Source organism: Halichoeres trimaculatus, unplaced genomic scaffold, assembly GCF_033239565.1.
Source record: "Halichoeres trimaculatus isolate MK-OKI-2021-1 unplaced genomic scaffold, fHalTri1.1 fHalTri1_scaffold_9, whole genome shotgun sequence".
In the NCBI taxonomy this organism is placed as follows: domain Eukaryota; kingdom Metazoa; phylum Chordata; class Actinopteri; order Labriformes; family Labridae; genus Halichoeres; species Halichoeres trimaculatus.
In genome coordinates this window covers 9,335,023-9,356,339 of record NW_027437188.1, presented here as the reverse complement: position 1 = coordinate 9,356,339, position 21,317 = coordinate 9,335,023, and the positions used below count along the sequence as shown (strand labels likewise).

Here is a 21,317-nt window from a genome sequence, read left to right as displayed (position 1 = left end):
CCTCTGGTACCCCCTAGTAGTTCATCATATTAACAGCTTAAAAAAAAACTTTTTTTCTCACATTGGTATTTTTTTCAAAGCCTTTTTTTCAGTGTCTGTTTCAGCTGCTGTCTCTTTAAGTCTCCCTGTGCCACAAACCCCATTCCCTCTGTTTGCTCATCCCTCCAAAGGCCTGTAGAGGGCGGGGCTATGGGTAGACCTTGGCATCTGAGGCCTGCTGCTTCAACATGGTCAAGAAACAATTAAAGCCCCGTTTTCACTAAGCAGTTCCGGTTTATATCAGTCCAGTTCGCTACAGATTGGCTTGGTTAAGCTTGGCCCTGTTTGCGTTTCCACAGCCAACCGTGCCCCCTTGTGGTAGGCGGTGTGTAAGCTGGATGCCGACAGCCAGATCAGTAACATAAATGTGTGATGCCATAGCAACAGGACACAGTGTACCCTGCTAATAAGTCCAACAAAAAAGAAAAAAGCGACACATTGAACAAAGAGCAACGATGCATTTCGTCCTCTTTGTGATTGTCTTTGATACAAAGTGCAATCAAACTTTGTTTCAGAGAAGGCTGTGTGCCACCAGGAGAAATGCAGCCGCTGTCGCACAGGAAGTGACGTTTCTTTCGACCAATCAATGGACTGCAGTGTTGTACCAACTTCTGAGATAGGATCGGTTTAGTCTGGCACCCCTACGGAAGGGTGCCAAAAAGTGGGACGGCTCATCTCTGTTATTTGGGGATCTGTCCCAGGATTAGTCAGTGGAAACATGGTAAAATGTGTGCCGTGTCGAGACGAACTGTACTGAACCGCTTGGTGGAAACAGGTCTATGGACAAGTTTTGTGAAGATCTTGTTTAGTTTTTATAACAGGTAGTTTGGGATATTTTACGGACTGATTTAGGGATTTCAACTACGTTGTGGGTGAAAATCTGCACACGTTTAGTATAAGGATGGGTACCTTTCACATTTGAAATGATACAGAACTAATGCCCGGTACCTGGCAATTAATGGTAATTGGTAACTAATGGTACCAATTTTTGGTCCTCTTTTGTGTTTATGTGGTAAAAAATATCAATTTGTTTAATAGTAAAGTATAAAACTCTTTCAATTTAACATATTTATTCCTCAGTATATAACCTTGCAATGCTGTGTTCATGTCCAGCATGGAAAATCACTGACTCTTCCACTCCCTCTCAGTCACAAGGATGCATTTAGGTACCTAAACATGGTACCTTTAGATTCTACATGAATCGGTTCTTGGTACTTTTGACTGATTTCGGTCGGTACCTATAAAAGTACCACTATTAATTTATGTATTAGATATTTAGAAAGGCTATGTTAAGGGATATGCTAAGGGCTTGTCAGGTGGTTCTCCTCATACAACACTTTAATGTAAATATTCGTACTTTTAGAAATCTGCCATCATTGTATCGACATGGGTCATCTCAGGAATTTGAATCTAGTTCAAAGTCAGGTACAATGGCCAGAGCGTGTGCACCCTCTACCTTCTCTTTTTCATATATTTTGGGAGAAAATAAAACCTTTGTCTGACCTCAGAGATAACAGGGGGCTGCTGCATTCATAAACACCTTTGTTGATAATGCATGTCTCTGTTTTTGTCATTGTTTGGTACAGGTTCACTGCTGTGTGTATGAAAGAGTAAGAATCATCAGCCCGATGCTCCTCATCAACAGTTCAGACTGCATAATCCCTGAAACAACTTGACACAAAGCTCCCTCATCATGTCCTTCTGTCTCCCTTTTGTTATCTTCTGATGCTTTGCGAGTTCATATGGTCCCATCCCCCCACAGCCAATCCCATCCCTTCATTTCCCTCCTCTGCGTTCACTTCGCCTCTACAGTAACTTTCTCATTCCTTCCCTGGCTCCTCCCCCTCCCCACCCCTCCTTCAAGTCACCTTGTTTCCAGTGCTCATCAATCTCTGTTGTAGATTCTTCCTCCGGCAAACCCTCCAGGCCCTCCTCCCCACTTAACTCCCTCCACCTCTTTCCCCTCCATCTTTCTTCCATCTTCCTCTCTCTTGCTCCTCAGTCCTGTTCCCAAAGATACTACACTACAAGATAAGAATAACCCGTGTTTATATCTTTGCTGTCTTTGCCTTGTTGTTGTGACTCTTCTGTTCTATCAGGCACTTCTGAAAAAAAGCTTAAATTCAATGAATTCAATCTTTCGGAAGCTGGTTTGCCTCTGTATAAAACACCAAAGAAGAAGAAAGATGACACTAACGATATTTATACTGTCATTTTTTTAAGGTGTAACTGCTGGGTAGGTGTCAGACAAAGCAATTACTGTAAATTCTGCTTTAAAAATACACTTTCAATACCTGTTCCTTCATCTAAAAAGTTGGATGCATCCTTGACACATGTGCGATCGATATGTTAACACAACAGAGAAGAGATTTACTTCACTGAGTTTCAGTATCGTTATTTCTAAAGTGTATTTTCCAGAATATTCCCTCATGATTAGATCGTACCCTTGTCTCCCGTTGTCCCCTGAGTTTAAACCCACTTTTTGTGCAATAAAGGTTTAAACTTTCCTTCTTTTTCACCTTTACCTCCTCTTCCTGTCCCAATTTCTTCTTAAAGTTTATCATTTATTTTATTTTGACATCTCTTCTCCCCCATTTCCCTTTCATCTCCACCTTCCCTTGTTCCCTCTCTTCCTGCCCCGCCACCTCCCAACCTGAAATCATCTCATCTCTCCTCATTCTTCTACCTTTTCTATCTCATTCCTGCATCTCTCGTTTGAAGTTGGAGGTTTGGGTCGGGCGACAGATCTCTTTAAGACTTTCAACTCCAAAGAACTTGAGGCAACAACTCCCACAGTCAGGTTCTAATGGAGAGACAGAAAAAGAAGAAAAGAGACCAAATAAACTGCAGAGAGAGGAAGAGAGTGAGATGGAGGAGTGTAGATAGCAATTCCGTTTTCTTCTCGCCATCCAGTGCCCCAAGAGATGATGAAGGATCTTTGATGTGTACCGTTTCCGATCTCTCTCTGTTTCACTTTCTTTTCTCTGTCCTCTGGTTGTTTCACGTCCTCCCTCTTCTTTGTTTGTGTGCTTATTTATTTCATTCATTCCTTCCATCTGTCAATTTGCATCAGGCAGAGACACAGGAAAGTGGAGGGATTGGGGAATACAGAACTTTTTGCTTTGCTTTCATGAGTCAGGGCTGCTACCCTAAACTTTCACTTTGGCTTTGAAGTTTTTGAAGTTGGTACGTAACGGTGCCGGCTTCCTGTCTTTGCAATCACGTTTGTGTGACTGTTGGTAGGAAGTTGCTTTTCAAGCGCCCTTGTGGAATCACTGTCTCGCTCTCACTGACAGAAACACACGGCCTCCTGTACACAGCCACACACCCCTATCGGCCTCTGGCTTCTTCCAGGAGTGTTTAAGTCTGAGCTCTTGCCACAGTAGATGGCTCTCTGACTCATTCTGCTTCTGAAATACCTTAATTGCCCACCATACAATAAACACACACACACACAGAAGACAGCTTCTCAGCTGGTGACCAGCTGGTGTCCTCCCATGCATAGCAGTGCACCTGCTCTTTGGAGCTCCCGTCATTTTTCTGACAACTTTCATGAACTTTTACACTCAAAGTAGTCTCAAAGTTAGCTGGATCCTCAACCTCCCTGTCCTCTAGTTCTATGAGTAAAGACTGTCATACTTTAAAATAGACTCAAGTTAACACTATTGACTCTTTATGAGCACAAATAGCAAACAACATCACATGAATGAAGACTGATGGCTTTTAAATTATAATCTTTTATGCCTTTCCAGGTCTCACAGTGTTTGAAAGGGATAAGATATGCGTGCACATGTTTAATGTCTCCTCTAGTGAGAATTTCCTGCACAAACAGCATAAAATCATCTGCAAATGGGATAAAATAATCCTCTAGGGCTCTGAAAGCTTTATAAAATAAAAGTAATGACCCAAAACATGTCAAGTAAGGTGAGCCATGCTGATCCAAAGGATTTCCTCACTGTGTAAAGGCTTTTTAAGGACATGTCAGACCTGGATTTAAGACCCAGGGCCTGATTCATTGAAGGATTGCACAGATTTTGTGTCATGCAACTGAGCCAAAGACAACATCCTCTAAATCAGGATGCACAAGGAAAGGGTTAAATGCTCCACAAACTGCGCGGCTGAGCTTATAGCGTCACTGTGCGCCAGTGTTTCATGCAAACATTTAAATGAGTCATTATGAAATCATTTGGAGCAAAATAAGCCCTGTTCTCTGCAATAAGCCTCATGAGCCACAGCCGCTAACGTTGCTGCATGTATCACACTCAAACTCTTCAGGGATCAACACAATTCCACCTTTGGATGATGCAGAAATAACATGCCTGTGTATAAAACCTAGACATTTAACGTTAATGCCACTTCTTTTGCATGCTCAGGGATTAAATCAGTCTGACTTCATATAAAAGCTGTGCTGGTCAGTCAAGGAGGGGAAGCTCATTTTTTTTCCAGCCCACATCATAAATGTGTTTATTTAAATGTAAATTCTACCCTCCGTTCCTCTTCAAGAAAATGATCTGTGACTCTGTTGTACCAACCAGGTGTTTCTTCCAAGGATTTTACCAATGATCTCTCAACGCTCATCGTTTTTAAGAAAGGTAAACAAAGCCTCCGGATCAGTCCAGAACAATTGAGAAGATGGAGGGTTATACTACAAGATCGCTGACTGGCTCATTTCACTGTCAATCAAAAAGGGATTCAGCCTCAGACAGATCATCCAATCATCATGCAGAAGCCCAGCGTCCAGGCCAGCCCACTGCCTCATAGACCCCCACAGACGCTGAGCGTCCGATGGGCGGGACAAAGACCAGTGTTTATCCAATGACCGTCCAGTTTCCACAGTGGAACAACCCACTCTAGGCTTCCCCGCTGAAGTCAGAAGACGCTCAGCGTCAGACTGTGTTAAAGAGCTGAGACGCTGCGGGATGAATGAGAAGGAGTTGGAGCCAGTTACCTGTGATACATAGCTGATTCTGAACAAAAGATGAAGGAATTCTAGCGCATATTTTGTCAATGAAATGTACACACAGCAGTACATATCACCACTTTTTATAGGGACATTTTAGGGGAAGCTGAGCTTCCCTTGCAGTCGTAGAGCAATCGCCACTGGCAACTATGTATGTCAGAGTTGAGTTTCTTCATCTGGACAAGTGACTTTTGGCTCATTTGCTGCTGCATAATTAGTATGCTAGGAACTTTTGGACATTTGTGTTAAATCTCTCATAAAGTGACTCAGCAATTAATTGGTTTGCACTGTCCCTTCAGTTCGTGGATGTAACTTAGCACAGACAAAACAAGGTTGAACACACTCAGGGGCTGTTTACAAGACAACAGTTTTAAGGTGAAACACAAAAGTATTGATGCATTCTGATGCAGATTTTTGTCGTGTAAACTGGGCTTCAGATGCCTGACTTGGAGCGCAGAGCTCAGAGCTGTGGAGCTCTGGGACGTTTTGTGCTGGAATGTCATTGTTGTAGTTTAATTTGTGAAACTCTTGAGATAAAGCTGATAGTGTGGGAAATGATGTGTAACTCTAGGTTCTTTCAGCAGCTACTGTTGGGTTCCCCATGAGTTTTTTATAAAAAAGTTTGGTTTGATTCTTAACTCTCTGAGGAGTTTGTCAGATACCGTCTTACTAAACACCAGATGTACTCAGGAGTGCAGAGATCATTAAAGCACTTCTAACACTGCTGTTAAAACATCTCTGATAACTACACTGACTGTGTGAGGTGCTTCTTGAATGTGTTAGTAATGTGACTAAGCTCTTTGCTAGCTAAAACTGACACCCAGCATGTGAGTCAACTAGACATCATCATTCAATCAACACTCAGATTATCCCTCCATTAATTCAGAGCAGCGTCTCAGCACATCGACATGCTGCATATGTGTTGAGCAGCTGTGGAGAATGATCACCAATATGCCATATGTTGTATCTTGCACCTCAATAGCAGCTAAATTGAACCGGATTGATTAGAACTCCCATCTGCTGTGCTAGCATGCTGTTAATAAGCAGGCCGCGTACCGCTCTTCATTAGAGAGGGAGGTTACCCAAGGCTAAGTGTTCAAAGGCTGTCCCAGGTTATATGAGAGGAGCTAAGAGGAAGAAGTGGAGAGCTGCTGAGGAGTGTTGGCGCTGCTGGGGTAAAGCACGGCCGAAAGCAGAGGAAGAGGATGGCGAGACAGGTGTTCGCAGAGACAGACGGACGGGAGTGGGCCGGTTCAATCATTTAAACTGCTCAGCCAGTCAGGGTGAGTGGTCAAGCATGCTGAAGAGTGGCGCTGTCAAGTATTTTTCAGAGGAGGTTAAATAGGTAATGCATTCTAGAGAGGACGGCGCACAAAGAGCATCTATTGAAAGTTCACAAGCCAAGAGTAATGTAGAAAATGAGGATGACTTTTCCTCAACAAAACCTGATGCCGTGATAAACTAACTGCATCCATTCGAGTGCAACAGTTCTCTGCAAAGATAAAATACTGGGTTTGAATAAACCATGGTGGGTACTAAGAGGAGAAATGAATAATTTCTGGGTTGAAGTAACAGGGACACCAAACAATGGCACCAATTAAAAAAAAAAGAAAGAAAGAAAGAAAAATGCATGTCATCTTTTGACATGTTAAAAACAAGAAGCACTGTGATTTAAAAAAAAAGTTAAGAAAATGAGAGGAATCCTGTCAAGGTAAAAACATTATTCTATCCTCATCTTACATCGGCCTCTGAGCTTAAGCTCATATCTAGTGCAACAAAGGTTTAAGTTTCCCTTTTTTTTCAACTTTTGCCTCCCCTTCTTTGCCCTATTAAAAACAGGCATGGACATAGCCTCAGAGGTATCATCTATTGGTTTCTAAAGAGGAGTTATGAATTCAGACCATTGTTGTCACCATATTGGAAATGCTGACTCCAACCGACTTGTGCTCAGTGTAAGACCAGACAAAGAGATGGCTGTTGGCTGCCTTGCAAATTCTACAATATACAACCTATTCACTGTTTCTGCCAGTGGTGTAATTATGCTGATAAATGCATAACTACTGGCCTATAACCAAATGAGATGAGTTATAAAAAAGATTCACCTGACCTACATTGTGAAGAAGTAATATAAGCTTTCAGTTCAAAACTTGATTTTTAAACCGTCAGTGAGCCTGTTTAATTTTTCTGTAAATATAAGAAAAAAATAGTTTAATGGGCTTATTTGGCTTTTAGAGTCAGCCTCAAGTAGAAACTTAAGGACCTGTAGTTTTTATGCACTTAAGAGTTGTTGTGCTCCTGTAAGCATTTCTTCTTACTTATTTCTGTATAAAATAAATCTCAAAGATATGCATTTACAGTTTATAGTTTCATTTAGCAGACACTTTTGTCCAAAGCGTACAACACAAGCAAGAATTTAGACAGAGGAAAAACCTAGTTAGTGCGACAACAGTGATACAAGTTATTCAGCTGCAGGTGCTGCCATTAAGTGCAGGATTTTTTTTCATTTAAAAAAATGTATATAGTTTATTTCATTTTATTTTATTGTTTTTTTATTTATTTATTTATTTTATTTTATTTTATTTTATTTTATTTTATTTTATTTTATTTTATTTTTATTTATTTATTTATTTTTGGGGGGGGGGTAGAATAATCAACAAGCCAACATACCACAATTAATTGCTGCAACAGTATACTTAAATCTTCAACAACATTCAGTAGTAGTGCTGAAAAATCATAAGAGATGAGTCTTTGTTGCCTATATGTAGCCTTTAGCAGCATTTAGCCACTGATAGCGACAAAAGTAGACTTAGCTGAAATGGAACACCAAATTCATTAGTATGTTTGATTATTTGATTAAAATTTTCTGGATTTCAAACACAGTTAGTATTTAACTTAGAGTGAGCCTCTCATTCAGAACCTAGATAAGTGGGTCCTCTTTGACAAATTCATTTTTGTATTCATTGACTATATCTACAAAATGAACTATTCAGAAGACCAAGACAAAGAAGAGAGCAGTGGTAACTAACTTTATAAAAGTTAATACTTTTGTTACACAGCAGGTCAAGAAGCCAGTCCAGGATCTGACACTCGTTACCCATAATCCCCATTTCTACACAAACTGCACCTTTAAAGCACTGGTGGCAGTATCAGGATGACATAAGCAAAGATCAAGTTAGTGTTGAAAATCATTACTGGTACCCCGAGACCTTAGTATTCAATCAAGAGGACTAATAGAAGTCCTGTTAGTGTTTCTGTGATTTAAAGGCTTTTTAACATCTTCCAATGAAGGGAACCTTGATTGTTTTTCATTGATGCTGTGATATCTTAACACAAAGGTATTAAATAATGGGCACTTAGCATTAATTACTGAACAGAAGGAGTCTTTGTTGAATGATTCTGTTTTTACCGGGGGAAATTTATTCCATGTTTAAGCCACTTGACACTGACTCAGAGTAATTTCAGGGGAGATAATACCTGTGTGAATATCACTCTGTGTTCTGTATTAATTATACTTTCAGTGTTTACATCTAAGAGGCTCACACAGAAACATTTCCAACAAGAATTTCTCACAAGCAGAGATCTGATAAATAATGAAACCACTGGCATTTTATCTGTAATAGAGAGTGTTTTTAAATAAATGTATGTATGTAAAGAACTGCAGGCTACGTTTGTCATGTAGGTGTATAAACAGGACAAGAAATGAGATTAAAAACTGATCCCAGCTGTTGTTAGTGCCAGGCAGTAGGGTTAAGTCAAAGGCTGGGTGAAGAAAATGATGACAGTTTGATTGTTCACTCCGTCGTGCTTCAGAAACTGTTTTGACTGCCTTCAATAAAACTTTATGTTTGTTTTCCCTGTAATTTGTCACCCATCGGGATGTCAATAAAAAACTTTGTTTGAATGCTGCATTTATTGCCCCATAAAAAGAAACAAACACAAATAAACAGAAACACTGTAACATTGACACAGTGATAATCTTTTAACGATGGTTTAACTTTTTTGTGATTTTGTTGATTTGATATTAAACTGGAGGAGAAGATCAATACCACTCCCTGTGTTTGCACTAAATGAGCAGCTCCAGCCAGCAACCTGTTGGCTATACGTACGTAGGGGAGGGAAATAGTTAGGTAAACTGCTGAAGAGCACTTCGGAAGATTATGATGCATTGACTTGATTTAGTCCATACAAACAAAAACATAAAAAGTGTGAACTTTTCAAATCAAGTTCCACTATTTTTGTGGATTTTACACTGACATGATTACACAGGGCCGTTTTTAACATGTTTTTAAATGAAATATGATATTGGTTGAGGAGTTTAAAAGTTTTAACCATGTATATTCGCTTCTTCCCAAAATTCAAAGACAGGCTTCTTACATTCTCTCTAGATAACCTGCAGGTTTCAGTGGGAGTACAGCTGGTTGTCTAAAGGTACTTTTCAACCACAGAAACTTTCCTAGAGACCAGAGAAACTCCCAAGGAGCTTTTAGACAGCAGAAACTGGGATCCCAATTTAGCTCCAGAGTAACTGATCTACCCCTTAAAACGGCCCTTTGAGTAAGGCTCATTTTTAAGCTGGAACACCAGTTGGTCTCTGTAATCTTTATGCTTTAGACAGCAGATATCTTGCCAGTTCAAGCGGTTTCTGGCTTTCTAAACCAGCTTCAACTGGCAACAGCTTTACAACTAGTGCTTGAAGGTTGCAGGTTCAAGCCCAGCTCTGGGCAACACATGGCAATGTGTCCTTGGGCAAGACACTTAACCCCAAGTTGCTCCCACTGCTGCGTCAGTGGTGTGTAAATGGGCATGAAAGGGCATAAATGTGTTAGATAAACTGGTGGATGACTAACATAGAAACTCTCTACCACCAGTGAGTGGATGTGACAGCGAATGGGTGTGAATGGGTAAGTGTGGCCTGCGGTGTAAAGCAGCTTTGAGTAGTTCAAGACTAGAAAAGCGCTATAGAAGCTCAAGTCCATTTACCATTTACCATTGTCTCCATTCAAGTGTTGATTAATCAAATCCAATAAAAAAACAGTATAAAGCAATCAAAACCAGCATAGGCTAAATAGCCATCATGCGACCAGGCTAGCAATTGTCCTGCATTTTTTTGCTAAATGGTCTTTTTTGTTGTTTTACTGCCCTCTACTGGTCTGGTGGTGTTTTGCAATAAAACTTAAAAAAAAGGAACAATTAAAAAGCTTAATAGCCTGCCTTACACAACCCACCAAAGTCTTTGGCTGTTCAGCAAGTTCAAAAAGTGGAAACAGAAAAAAAATATGGGACCCATGAACAATGTAGTTTCTGGGAATTTTGCACTAGAAAATTGATGTTACTGGACTTTTTAGCTCCATAAACAGCGTTGATAATGATCAAATGTACCACTACTGGGGGGGGGGGGGGGGTACCTATTGCATGAATCACAGCATTTTCTTTAAAACAGTTCAAATAAACCACAGGAGATATCTACTATGGGCCTATGCTATCCAATAGTATTGCCTGAACCACTTGATGATCAACTCCACTTATGAACACCTCTACGAATGACTTCATTCCTCAACTGGACCGTGACACCGAAAGCTAGGACCCATATGTAACTCTGAAAATCTTTCTCTATCACTCTCTGACAGATCTGTGACAAGGAGTGGCATTACTACGTCATCAACGTAGAGTTCCCGGTGGTGACGCTCTATGTGGACGGGGTGACCTACGATCCCTACCTGGTAACTGACGACTGGCCCATCCACCCCTCAGAGATCGACGTGCAGCTCACAGTGGGAGCATGCTGGCAAGGTGAGCAGGCCGTGCTGAGTGATGATGATGATGGTAATCATGATGATGCAGCAAAAATCCGCCTGAAATTGAAAAAACGAAAGGATAAGGAGGGGTGAGATGTGATGTATTGGCTATTCTGTGATTGAATTACACGTCTGGTGTGAGCAGTACCAGGAACACGAGTACTACTTTCAGATGCATTAATACTGAGGGATTCATCCAGCGTGGAACATGTTCTTTGGCCTTGAATGAACAATGTAATTAGGAAAAGCACTTAGAGTGCTTTTGAAAAATGATTGAACCTGAAGTCTGAATGAAGGCATACAATTAAACTGTCCTTCGAAGTGATAGCTGCCACGAACTGCACAAGGTGGGATGAAAGGGCACTTCTTTTTCACACCGTACAGCAGAGCGCTGATTTGATAGCCTAAATGAGTCTGTTCAGCGATGCTAAGCCTCTGATGAAGAGTCAAGATATCTTTATACCAGTGCAGGTCAATCCTGTGTCGCTTTCATCTGCACTAGTGACCCCTCTCCTCTTCCTCTTCCTCCTCCTCTCCTCCCACTTCTTTCATTGAACACTGAAAGCCTTTAGGAGGATTAAAAGGGCCTTGAATAGAAAAAAGGAGTTCAGCGTCGACTCTAGCTTTTCTAGTTGGGGGCTAAGCTGCAGTGAAATGTTGCAGGGGTGAAACTGAGCTCTTAGCATGAGCCATTAGACATGACACATCTTCGTTTTATGTTTCCAGCATGTTGATTGTAAATGTGTAGCAACAATGAGTTTATTTGTTTTCTAACTGGAAACAGGAGCTTTATTTCTGAATGCGTTTTAGAGCACAGTCCATGCAAACAAAAGAAAAAAAATGCAGTCGTGGGTTTATCTCTGCTCTGTGGTTCACTGCTGAATGGCATTACAGAGAAACTGTTGAATAACGATTTAAGAGCTCAGACAGGCAGCAGGGAAGTGTTGGAGTGGCGCTAGTTGCAGAATGAATAAAAAAGATTTGTCTGTTGAAAACTCTGTGGCTGTGGGCAACAGAGATATTTACCACATTTCATTAAATCCCATAATATAATTTCACGGTTCATAACACTTAACTAGTGAGTAAGTATTGTGTAATGGAAGTAAATTCTGTCCTGACCTTATCTAATGAGAATAATTCAGAAGTGTTGCATTTCATATCTCATCCCAGTGAACCACTCTAGTATAGGGCAATAATACAAACTTTCAAAACTGAGTGGAAATTTGGGAAAATACAGCCCCCCTTTGTCATTAATGTAAACTCTCAACAAGTGGATCTAGTTTGGACATGCACAGAATAGGCTATGGGAGACCAAGCTAGTGTTGTTTCATCACAAAGTTGTGAATTCCTGTGTTTCATGTTTTGTAGATCTGTGTGTATGTAGATAATTCTTACAACATTGTATTAACCCTGATTTTTTCTTAAGGCAAAAGGACACTTTGTCATATCTAAGGGGTGGTTCCTGTCTGAACAGTTCTTTATTTTTAGCCATGGTCCCTGTAGAGGAATCAAGACTGATGCATCTATTTCTGTACATCAACCCAGAACAACCATTCTTTTCCTATGCAATTAAATCTCTTCTAATAGGTTTACAGTTCATTTACTGTTTGTTCTGAATTTGAGTTTTCATACCATTTCTGTAAAATCGTATTCACAGTATGTTGCCATACTCCTTAATCCTTTAACCTCTATAAGTGCGGTGCAGTCTGTTAGACATCATTTTGATTTTACCCAATCCTTTTAGTTTTAATTCTGAGTACTGTAAAGGTGTGTCTTCTCTGCTCTACCAGAGATTTTTTTTCTCCCAGAGTTCAGAGTAAAACTAAGTTGATTTCAAATTTCAAGGCAAATCAATTCTGTTTCATTGTATTCATCAACTTTTAATTATTCAATTTAAAAAAAATCAGTTTCTTGTAGCTCTCATCTAAGCCCAACAGTCACCTGAGAGGATTTTTGATTCAATTTAATTTTAAACTTGACTAACAAGGTTCACAGTCAGGACTTGACGTTAACACCCGCCAACATGCCAAATGTAGCTGAATTTCAGCAGTGCTGGGTAACATCAACACTTTCACAAGCCACTTTGGCTGATTGAATTGTTTAATTGTAGTTTTCTCGAAGAGCATCTAAAGTACTAAACTGAGCGCAACATGAGACTAAAACACTACAACTCCCATTAGCACTGCCTGCACACAGTTTGTTGATGTTGATTGGTCCATTAGAGAACCCTTTTTTTTGGACAGCCTGACAGGTCCTGGTGTTTAAGCGCCTGATAATGTGATTTAGGGAAATAAAAGTTCACTCAAATCTAACTTTTCAAAAGTGAGGGTGTTTATCCAATGAAGCTCGTTTAAGCTCACACTGCACCGGTCTAACCGGCAACACTCACCAGGGGAGCATAGAGTTGTGAAACTGAAACTTAACTATGGTCAAAGATATGAGGTGCTGTAGGAACAATATTTAATCTACTTGTAATCAAAAATTACTTATTAAAGTTATATGTGAACTGTTCTCTCTGGAAATACTTTAAACATACGAAACTAAATGAATGTGACTTATAGTCCAGTGTGGCCATAAGTTGTTTTCCTTTTCTTGATTAATGGGACTCTGGAGAGCCTTACAGTCCAGAAAATAACGTACTGAGTTTAGTGTGGAAAATTAGTGTTGTAAATAAATACTTAAGCAGACCCTGTCTCTTGCTAGTTTTTTTTTGTTTGTTTTTTTGTTTTGTTTTTTTTTATCTTTGTCTTAATAGACTGCATTTTTTTATATAAAAGGAGCACCACTTTACACATCCTTTCCAGAGCTGAATACCTGAAAATGACTATGACATTTAACATGTATGTCGCCTTGACCTGGGTGTGCAAAGGGGTCATTCAGATTTAAAGTGGACATATCGTGCTTGTTTCTCCTTTTCACTATGCCAGACTATGATGCCTGTAAAGCATTTCTGCCCTCAGTACAAGTCATTTAGTTCCTTCATTGCCCCACAATAGCGTTCTCAATATCCTCATTTTAGGCCATTCTGAAGATCTCGTTGACACGCTCCATTTCGAAAATGACCTCCAGTAACCTCGCAGGGTCACAGCCCTTTGTGCTCTGATTGGTCAGTTCTATCAGAGGGGCGGAGGGGGTAGAGCCAGGGGGCGGTTCTTGCAGCATGGCAGTATTTACAAAATCACCATATTGGATGGAGCAGACCGAGCGAGTTTGCTGTTTGCCAAAACTTCACCGTAAGGCATTGATAGCACTAATAAAATGGCAGAGTGTAGGATACGTCCTTTTGTATTGGACCCCGAGTCAGACCCGGACGGTTCTGCAGCTCAGGAGGAAGAAAATCCACCTCGACACAGATCATCTCAGGACGCTTCAGTGTGGTGAGTCAAACCGGTACTGTAAGATGTATAGTTTATACGTTTATACTCGGCTCTTGGTGGGTGTTTCCCTCGGTGGCGGTTGTGTGACTAACTGACTTCACAGAGGAGGAGCTGCTTTATCAGATTACTCCAATAAAAAGAAAGGTACCCCGTGTCGTCATGAAGGTCGAAATCTCGCGGCCAACTGGCAATGACCTATTTTCAGAGGCATCAAATCTCATTCTAGGATATCAGAAAAAATACAATATCTCATTTTTTGAAAATTCAGGGGGTGAAAGGTCTTGTTTTCAAATTTATAATATTATATGTAAGTATTAAATCAGGGATCAGCATGATATGTCCCCTTTAAAAAGGGTTTGAACCTATTTAAAGTAAACTTTGGCATGTCATTGTCAGCTTTAATCATATTACACATAATTACCGCACATTAAAATTGTGGCTAGTGAAAACACTGAGTGACTAGTAACTCTGGGAAACCACTAGCCATGGAGGCTGGTGAGCTAAAAAGAAGTTAATGTTAAGCCCTATTCAGAGTGTCTGCAAAGATACCTACGCAAAGTCTCAGTGAAAACTTCATGAAAGTGAAAACTTGCCGATACAGGGATGCAGAAAGGGGAAGCCCTGGTGTTAATAAAACAGACTCAGAAGAAGGCAGCGGTGAAGACACCGTCTGCATACAAGAACAGTTTAGCTTTTGGGAATTCCCCCTTTGGACAAATTATATTCTTAAAACTGGTAAACAACTAGATTGCACTGCTCATCAACATGCATTGGGTATTCTTGTTAGTGTAACCCCTGCATGAACCAAGAAGTGAATTAGCGAGCAGGAAAACATGGATTTTAACACTTCATCCTCTCCTATTTTCTAATAGAAAGGTTACCCAAGCCATCCTTCTTCCTTCGCCTCTGGTAGTAAGTGCTAGCCGTGCAGTTTTCAGACAGTAAGCCTATATTTACCCTCTGACCTGGCTGAGTGTGTTCATGTTCAGAAGTGTGTAACAGTCAGACAAGCGAGGAGGAGCATCACATTTATCTCATCTCATTCTTCTCTTTCCTGGACTGTGTAATGACACGGTGCTGCCTCCATGGGTTCCCACATCACAGCACCAAGCATGCAGGAAGAAGCATTGACTATTACAGGCACAAATTGAATCATAAATATCCATACTTATACAGTATATGGTATAAATGTAGGCGCACAGACGCTCATACAGGTGCAGGTGAAATAAATCACACAGTAAGTAAGAGACCCACAGTTGCGCTTAAGTAATGACCCTATTTTCAGCTTACTCGTGCCTCTCAGGCCTCATCTGTTGCTGTTTTGGAAATGACGCAAATAAAGCAGAGTAAAAAGGAGAGTGAAGATCTATAGAAGCAAGAGCGCTGCACAGAGCAGGCAAAGAGAGCTGACACCACGTAAAAGCCAGCCACCATAAAGTGGAATGATCAGCGGTTTTATCACCCATATCATTCCCGCTCTGCAGCGTCGGGGTAATCCCTCCTCCTCTGCGTGTCTTTTTTTCACCCTCTGTCTGGGACCCTTAATGGTTTCTCTGGCCACGGCCTAAATTGATAACATCTGTCAGGGTGGATAGGTGGACATCCAGAGAGAGAGCAGGAAGCGGAGGGAATAGAAAGTGGAGAGAGGGAGCAAGTGAAGCATAGAGAAGGAGGGTAGAGCGGGTTTGGAAAGCTTGATATGAGTAAACCCAGGCGTGACCTTGTGGTTTTAAAGATGGAGTCTGTTCCTTTGGAAGGCAAAGCAGCTGTGGTTATTACACGCAAGTGAAACCAGCACTGAAGAGAGGGCTGCTTCAAATGTACCAGATCAATGCTGAGCATCACCAAAGATGGATGTGTTAATTAACACGAAATTATAAGATGGTTGTTTCCACAGGAGAAAGGACTGATACAGGTCTACTTCACATGTTACACTTACAGACTGGCACCACAAACAAGCCTGTGCTACAGGAACACAGTGCTCAGGCACAAGATCAGGGAACTACAACTCTTTCAGAATCAATCACCTTCCATTATATCGCCCACTATCATGAGAATAAATGAAGTTCAACGTGCTTTATAGTGATTGAAAAAAACCACTTTAAACATATATAGAATAGAATAACATATGAAGATATTTATAAACCTTTCAAAAAAATATGCATTAAAACAGTTTAAAAGTTAAAAATATGTTGAAGTATTAAAAGATCAATAAAATGCTGAGTATTGAATAAATGGAATAAATAGAATTTAAAAATAAGGCAGGATAAAAGTTGAAGATGAATAAACGCAGAGAAAAACCAGCATGCTAAAACCAAAAGTGCTAAAACTAAATAAGAAAAATAAATCAATCAATTAAATTAAGGAACATTTAAAATCTATACAAAAAAGCTGCATAAAAGCGAGGCTGAATTACACGGGTCTTCAGTTAAAGTGATACTCCGTGATGGAACAAGTTGGGTCCTATCACAAGGTTTAGGGCAGAAATTACCCCTACAGCAGTGTTTTTGTGCAGCAGAAGCCCAGGACGCTCACACCAAACACCCCCTCCTTGCTCCTGTGCCCGTTTCCTCTGCACTCAGACGGGGCCATTTTTTACTTGACCAATAACACAAATAAACGGGCTCCCACCGAAAAAATCTGATATCGGTCTGCATTCACGCTTTATTTAGAGAATTTTCAACGCGTTACTTTCACACAAAAACACCGCTAAATAAGGCTCTGGTTCTCATCGTGTCTCTTTGTCATGGCAGACTACCTGCGTTTGTTTATATCTGGCACGCCGCGCATGCGGACTGATACACTAAGCGGCGAGCGCCTCACAGCCAGCTGTGGCTCTGCAGTGGAGGTAGCACCGTTTTACAACACAATGATCCGTTTATTTGTGTTTTTGGTCAAGTAAAAAATGGCCCCGTCTGAGTGCAGAGGAAAAAGGCAGAGGAGCAGGGAGGGGGTGTTTGGTGTGAGCGCTCTGGGCTTCTGCTGCACAAAAACACTGCTGTAGGGGTAATTTCTGCCCTAAACCTTGTGATAGGACCCAACTTGTTCCATCCCGGAATATTAATTTAAGGTTTTAAAGTATCAGTGTTTTTTAGCTCTTCTCAGATCCTCCATCAGCTGCTCCATCATCATAGATCGTAGAAGCTAAAAGCAGCATCACCAACTTTGTTTGTTCTCTTTTGAGTGTTGGAAGATCTGAGGGGCCTTCCAGTAGGGATGGGTACATTCCACTTTTGAAATTATGTGGTACAGATTCTCTGTACCTGGCAATCAGTACCAGTACTCAACAGTACCAATTTTGGGTACTTTTTTGTGTTTATGTGGTAATAAATGTTAATTAAAAAAAAAAAAGATTAAATCTCAAAGTTTTTCAATTTAACATATTTATTTGTCAATATATAACCTTGCAATGCTGTGTTCATGTCCAGCATGGAAAATTCCCTACTTTTCCACTCCCTCACAGTCACAAAGATGCATTCAGGTACCTAAACATGGCACCTTTTGATTTTACATGAATGGGTACTCGGTACCTTTGACAGAATTTGGTCGGTACCTATAAAAGTACCTAATTCAGTACCCATCCCTACCTTCCAGGTTCATAAACTTAAAGCATCTCTGAGGTGAAGCGTAGTGCCAGGCCTCTTGGTGCATTAAAAACAAATAAAAAACTTTTAAAATCAGTTTCAGAAACTAACAGGCAGCTTATGCAAAGATTTTGAAGTGGGCTTGCTCTTGTAAGAACCCATGCTGCAGCAGTTTGAATTAATAGCAGCTGGTTTACCTCACCTTGGCTTCACCTTGGAAATGTTCTATAGATGATAAAATACCGTTATGAAGAGTGATGAGGATATGGATGATTAAACATGTTTGAGGTTTTTCCAATATAACACTCGTGCAGAGAAGCCAACACAGCAGAATTGTGATTTATGTTGCAGTATTTCTAACCTGACCTACAAGTGCTGATGTATGTAACTATTAACTCTGTTAACTTAAACCAAAGCCACTGATTGAATGTGGACTGATGTGTTCAGGGACTAGGAAAGACAGTTTATACCACTGTGCCAACATTAACATTCTTTTACCAAGATCATTTTAGGATTTGATAAAATACAAATATAACAACTGCTTATTTTCAGAGCCTGAGGTCTGGAAGGCTCTCTGTTTTCAAATGACAACTTCAAATTTTGCTGCCAACAACTGTCACTGCAAAGTTATATAAGCTGGAGCTAGACAGCTGTTTATGCTGATTTTAGCTCCATTAGGCCACTCTCCAACATTATTTATGACAGGTTCAATAACTTTAAAATCAAAGGGATTTAAAAAGATGAATAAATGACCACTGATGTTTTTTTTTTTTTAATTGCAGCAGTGGGCACAAACTTAAAGAGTGGCTGTCCAAAGCTTGAAAATGCAGACACAGGAAGGACATTTAGTGATGGGTCAACTGTTTGTAGGTCAGTTCTTTGCACTCATTCTTTAAACTGTAATTTGGAAGTAGCAGCATGAAGGCAAACAATGACAAAAGGGCACAGTGAGGGGGCAGGGCATCAATCCACAGAAGACCAAACCCCTGAGTGAGCTGCGAACAGAGAGAGTGATGAGATGGAGGCAGAGCTAAGGAGAGGAGTTCAAGTGAGAGAATTATTATAGCTGCCCCCATATTTCCATCTGGCCAGTCAAGAAAAAGCCTTCATCAGTCTCCGGTCTATGGAAGCAGGCAGGTAGATGACAGGCCAGTGGGTTGATATGGTCCTGTGGGTTGGTCACACAACCATGAGGGCTCTGTTGTCTTCCTCTGGGGCATTAAAGCATAAATCTTATAGACTATAAGGTAGAATACCATCACACTTCAGCAACCGTACAGATGAGTTTAACATGACAGTCTGAACTCACTGCAGCTCATGTCTTGCATGTCTTCACACTAGAAAAACAGGGCAGGCGATTGTGTCACTTGTGATGGGCACCTTTGTTTCCAGCTGTACTCACGGAGCTTTTACGATCACTCTATTGAAGATATGTCATCCTGGGCAGCATTACAACCCTCACCAGCAGGGAATGAGGGGTTACCAGGGACATTAGCCTTAAACACAGCCAGCTACAACTCCCTGTGGCTGTGAGTCATGCTCTGCAATATTTTGATTGAGATGGAAGAAGAAAATACAGTGGTTTGTAGGTTGTCTCTGGTTTTCTAGTTTAACTGGCATATAACTGTTAAACTGTAGCAATGTTACCCAGCACAGGCAACTGGATGTTGAAAGATAGTGATGCTAGCACTTCTGGTGTTGGAGAACCCTGGTACTTTAAAGAGGGGGTGTTGTACTTTCTAGTCAGTCTCTCTGGTATCCCCCTAGTAGCTTTACATGATTTATAGCTAAAAAGAAAAACACTTCCACGGGTGTTTTATGAAACCCTTATTTATTATTTATTTTTTACTTATTTTTTTTATCATTTATTATAACCATTTATTATCTGTCTGAAACATTTAGTTTTTGCTGCTGTCTCTTTAAAGCTTCCAATTCCACAAACCTCCTGCCCTCTGATTGGCCAGCCCCCTGGAGGTTTTACAAACTGTTTTGTGCAGTTTACAGATACATTCAGAAATTTCTAAAACATATGCATCTTTAGCAGTTTGAAAATCTGTACATGATTAGTGTGAACCACCAGCATTGCTACTTTACATCTTTAAAACATGGAATTACTTGCTCTTTAAGACCTCGTCTAATTTGGCACACATGATGTTTCAGTTGGCTTTTTCACCAGATGTGCATGTTTCACAGCCACAGGCAGTACTCAGACATCAACATTAATAAGACTTCTCAGATGCTTCTCCGTGCCAAACCAAAGCCTATGACCTGTTATTTTCGGCCTCTGTGGAGGTCACACTTGGACCATGTGGAAATGCCAAGAAAGGCTTGTCCTGGATGTTGAGGGTGAACCTTTGGCAGATGGCTGCCAGGGCTAGAGGGCAAAACAGAGCAACACAGGAGCACTTCTCTGATCCCCCTACGCTCTTTCATCCCAGCTGATTTATCAAACTACGGAGAAAGCATCTACCCTGCCAAGGTCATAAAAGCATTGACATCTGGGTGCTGTGGCTCTTTCTTTCTGCATTGATTTGCTGTACGAGCGAGTGAAATGCTATTGCAACATGCAGTTGTCAAAAGTAAGCCAAAGCAAGAGGCACGATTATTTGATATATGCTAAACAACAAAGTGTGTGTGGTTTGTAAACTCTAGGACTGAACAAACACTGAGCTCAGATTTTGGATAACTAAGGCGTTCAGATAAACTCCTTCACACAGAGTTAAAAAAAAAAAAAAAACAGTATTGTTGCTTGGCTCTAGCATTGAATGGTGTGCAGGTGTATCAAAGCACAAAGTGTCACAGAGGTGTGCCAAGAGGTTACACAAATAATTCAGAGAGACAGAAAGATGGGTTTCTTTGTATGCAGCTTAGCTACATGTTTGCTCATCTGTCTTCGCTTCACTCCCTCTTATATGAGGTTTTGATGGATGAAAAAGTCTCGATTTTTCTTGATAGTAAATGTTATTACCTTAGTGCTTTGGTGGATCACTGCCAGCAGTAAAGAAAGAGGAGAAAAGAGAGGAGGTGAAGACAAAGTATGAGGAAATAAATATAAGAAAGGACAGGGGGAAGCAAAGGTGAAGTTCTGATACCCAGAGCTGGTAACCTTCCAGCTAATGAGTGGTTTAGAGGCTCCTCTCACTGCTGCTGGCCTTTACAGAGTTCAGAGGACAAGCTTTAAATGTGTTGACTTTTTCTCTGTCTTTCTTTAGCCTGGACGGGTTGGCTAGGTAACACTTGCACTTTTGCAGCAGGACCCTGTCGCTAAGTAACAGAATTGAGAGGCAAAAATGCATGTCAGGGCCAATTATAGCTATGGTTTGGTCATCAGGTCTTTTAATAAGAGTGAACACAAGGTCGCTAGTTTGGTGAGGTTGATACCAGAAATACCAGAGGAGGGATTATAAAGATTTCATGGAACAGCTACACTTCATACCAAAAATACAGATGGTTTTCTCATCATCTTGAACAAAAGGTCAAGTGATATTTGGTAAAAAAAAAAAAAAAAAAGAAAAAGTAAGAGTATCTGACAACTAACTGTGTCAGAGCAACAACAAATAGA

General features: G+C 40.6%; 1 protein-coding gene across 1 annotated transcript in view; it reads left to right on the top strand.

Annotated features, from left to right (window-relative positions):
• LOC141798031 (calsyntenin-2-like) overlaps positions 1-21,317 on the top strand; it is a 398,473-nt gene that overhangs the window by 328,279 nt on the left and 48,877 nt on the right. Inside the window, exon 9 of the mRNA XM_074679796.1 lies at positions 10,627-10,789. Coding sequence (XP_074535897.1) covers positions 10,627-10,789 — 163 coding nt within the window. The remainder of the gene's footprint in view (positions 1-10,626; positions 10,790-21,317) is intronic.